The 2,787-nt window shown below is 39.1% G+C and overlaps 2 protein-coding genes across 2 annotated transcripts in view; both read left to right on the top strand.

Moving 5' to 3' along the window:
- The window catches only part of LOC122348901 (receptor-type tyrosine-protein phosphatase S), an 819,186-nt gene that overhangs the window by 439,632 nt on the left and 376,767 nt on the right, over positions 1-2,787 (top strand).
- Positions 1-2,787, top strand: part of LOC122348865 (BTB/POZ domain-containing protein 10-like) — a 10,263-nt gene that overhangs the window by 5,280 nt on the left and 2,196 nt on the right. The window contains exons 5-6 of the mRNA XM_043244754.1: positions 1,907-2,027; positions 2,469-2,666. Of these exons, the coding sequence (XP_043100689.1) occupies positions 1,907-2,027; positions 2,469-2,666 (319 nt within the window). The remainder of the gene's footprint in view (positions 1-1,906; positions 2,028-2,468; positions 2,667-2,787) is intronic.

Here is a 2,787-nt window from a genome sequence, read left to right on the forward strand (position 1 = left end):
AACAGTTATTTCTGTGACCATTGTGACTTTTTCTTTCATTGACCAAAGGGTACCAACAATTTTGTCCACGTCTGTACCATATATTTGGATATAGCAGTCATACATCTCTATTAGAACCGCATCGGTGCAGAAGTGATTAGTCTAAAAATCAGTCAAGGTAAAAATCAAAAGTAGATTAATTTTAAAGACCAACAGTTTAGCACTGAATATTACACATAAGTTCAAGAGAAGTGTTTTCAGGTATCCTAAGTAAATTTGTTTGGAAAAAAAGCCTAATACCTAATTCTTACAGCGTTCCATACCACGCGCCCCACGACGAGCCCCGTTTCAGACTGATAGCCTAACTCACTACCTTTTATATTTGATGAATAACCATCAATGTTTTTTGCTAATGTGCTGTAAAGAAAACGACGTGCTGGTGACAATGCAGTTGGTCATGTTCACTCGTAGCTGGTAAAGTACAGACGTCTGAAGGATGTCTCTCTTAGCACTCTTGACATCATTTGTAAAAGGTTTATCGCCCTGCAGTTCAGTTTTGTTGTGGGCTTAGTTTTTAAAACATTTCCAATGAGCTAAGATGAAATAGCGGGGCAGTTTTGATGATAATAGGCCACATAATAATAATAATAGGCTAATAGTTTTATACATTAATAGGAGAGTGAGCCACATATAATATTGACTGTCGACAAAGACATCTGATATCGTCAATATCTTTGACTATCGTTGATGGACAATACTATCATCTGACGGCGCAACCCTAATATATGATATTACCCTGTTACTTGTCCTTCCTGTGATGCGGCACGACATGTTGCTTGTCTGTTATACGACCCACTTAAGAAGCTCCAGTCTGTCACAAATGCTTAGGATAAATTGTTTCTTTCTGAAACCAAAGCTAAGCGTCTTGACAAGAAAATCCTAAATGGACCGTTGTGTTTATATAGTAGGAAAAATGCCATTTTATACTTATTAATTTGGAGACAGCGCACTGATAAAGTCTAATTGTTGATTTGTATGGGTGACTTGGCGTTTGAGACAGCTCTGTGGTTTAGTCGCAGGCTTTCACAGTGGGCCGCTTCGGCTCTGGGAACATCTCATAATGAGCTTCCAGCAACAGCTTTTAAATAATGAAGTTAAGTGCAGCATAAGCCTGTCATCAGCTTTGCTGTATATCCTGCTGTAATGATCTTTCAACGCTGTGTCTGTTATGTGTCTCAGGACACTGTTCATTGTACCGTTGTAGCTCAGAGTGCTGTAGACAATCGATAAAATCAGATGAGCGCATTCAAATAATGACACTGACTAGTGATCCAGAGAGAGGATGCGTTGACTGGGAGAGCTTGAAAAACAGTAGCACGCGGTTTTCAGAAACAATTTAAATGCGATACAATAATTATTTTCGTAATCGGAAATGGGATTTGAATCACCTTTGAGCATTTTGGTTCTGATGTGACAATGCATATGGGTAGTTGACACACAAATACTAAACTGTGTCCAATGGTGTGACCGCAAAATGTGGGAAAATAAACATATAACATGAGAACAGTTTATCTTCAATCTTAGAGTTGAGAGAAGTTCATCTTTTTGTTGCTGTCACACATTGATGATGATAAATGTACAAAAGCAATGCAAAAAAGCGGGTATTCATTATGACATTTGCTGAAATTGTATTCAATTTATTTAATTATTAGAGTTTTTACAGATTAATTTTAAGAGATTATTGCCTGAAGTGAGTTACATTTTCTGTAAATCCCAGCCAGTAACTGATAGGGTGTTGATATATTGCGTATCTGTAGTATTAGCACAGCAGTGCACGTGAATCTGGCTCACGTCCGCGTTCGTCTGTAAGCGAGGCGGCTTCTATAATGGCATCTTATGTGTTGTCTGTTCTTTCCGTAACTGGCAGGATTACTATAAATCTGGGATAATCCGTTGTCCTGATGGAATCTCCATTCCTGAGCTAAGGGAAGCGTGCGACTATCTGTGCATCTCTTTCGACTACAGTACTATCAAGTGCCGAGACCTGAGTGAGTAATTCCTCAAACGCCCTTCCTGACGCACAAGACTTATAACAATTTGCTGAACATTTACACACCCATCTAAGACGCAGCTTTTGGTTCTGTATCAGAACCGAGTTTGGAGAAATGTCACCAATGGATGCCGTCACTGCAGACAGTGAATGGGTGCCGTCAAACAGCTGATTAAAAACGATGCAGTCATCCACGTGGCTCCAGTTTATTAATTCATGTCTTGTACAAAGTTTTGTAAGAAACAAATTCTTACAAAATTCAGAGGACTATTTTTTAAAATTTTTGGCTAATTTGTTCCTTTAATCTTCTACCAGTGTTCATATCGGTACTGTGACAACTGTGGTATTTTAACAATCCTTTCTGCCTCATGTTTTACACGATTCCAGATTTACCTGGTTTTCCTCAGGTTTTCCTTTATTGACCAGGTTTGTCTTTCAGGTGCCCTGATGCATGAACTGTCCAATGACGGCGCTCGGCGGCAGTTTGAGTTCTATCTGGAGGAGATGGTGCTTCCTCTGATGGTGGCGAGCGCTCAGAGTGGAGAGAGGGAGTGTCACATAGTCGTGCTCACAGACGATGACGTGGTGGACTGGGACGAGGAGTACCCACCTCAGATGGGAGAGGAGTATTCACAAAGTAATCCGATTTTAAGATTATCTCGTTTTTAATGATGCAGCACAATTTATTATATATTTTTTTTACTGAAACTGAAAGTATTAGTTTTTTAGCTTGAAAATACTGTTTATTAAATAAAAAA

This window comes from Puntigrus tetrazona, chromosome 7 (genome assembly GCF_018831695.1).
Source record: "Puntigrus tetrazona isolate hp1 chromosome 7, ASM1883169v1, whole genome shotgun sequence".
In the NCBI taxonomy this organism is placed as follows: Eukaryota; Metazoa; Chordata; class Actinopteri; order Cypriniformes; family Cyprinidae; genus Puntigrus; species Puntigrus tetrazona.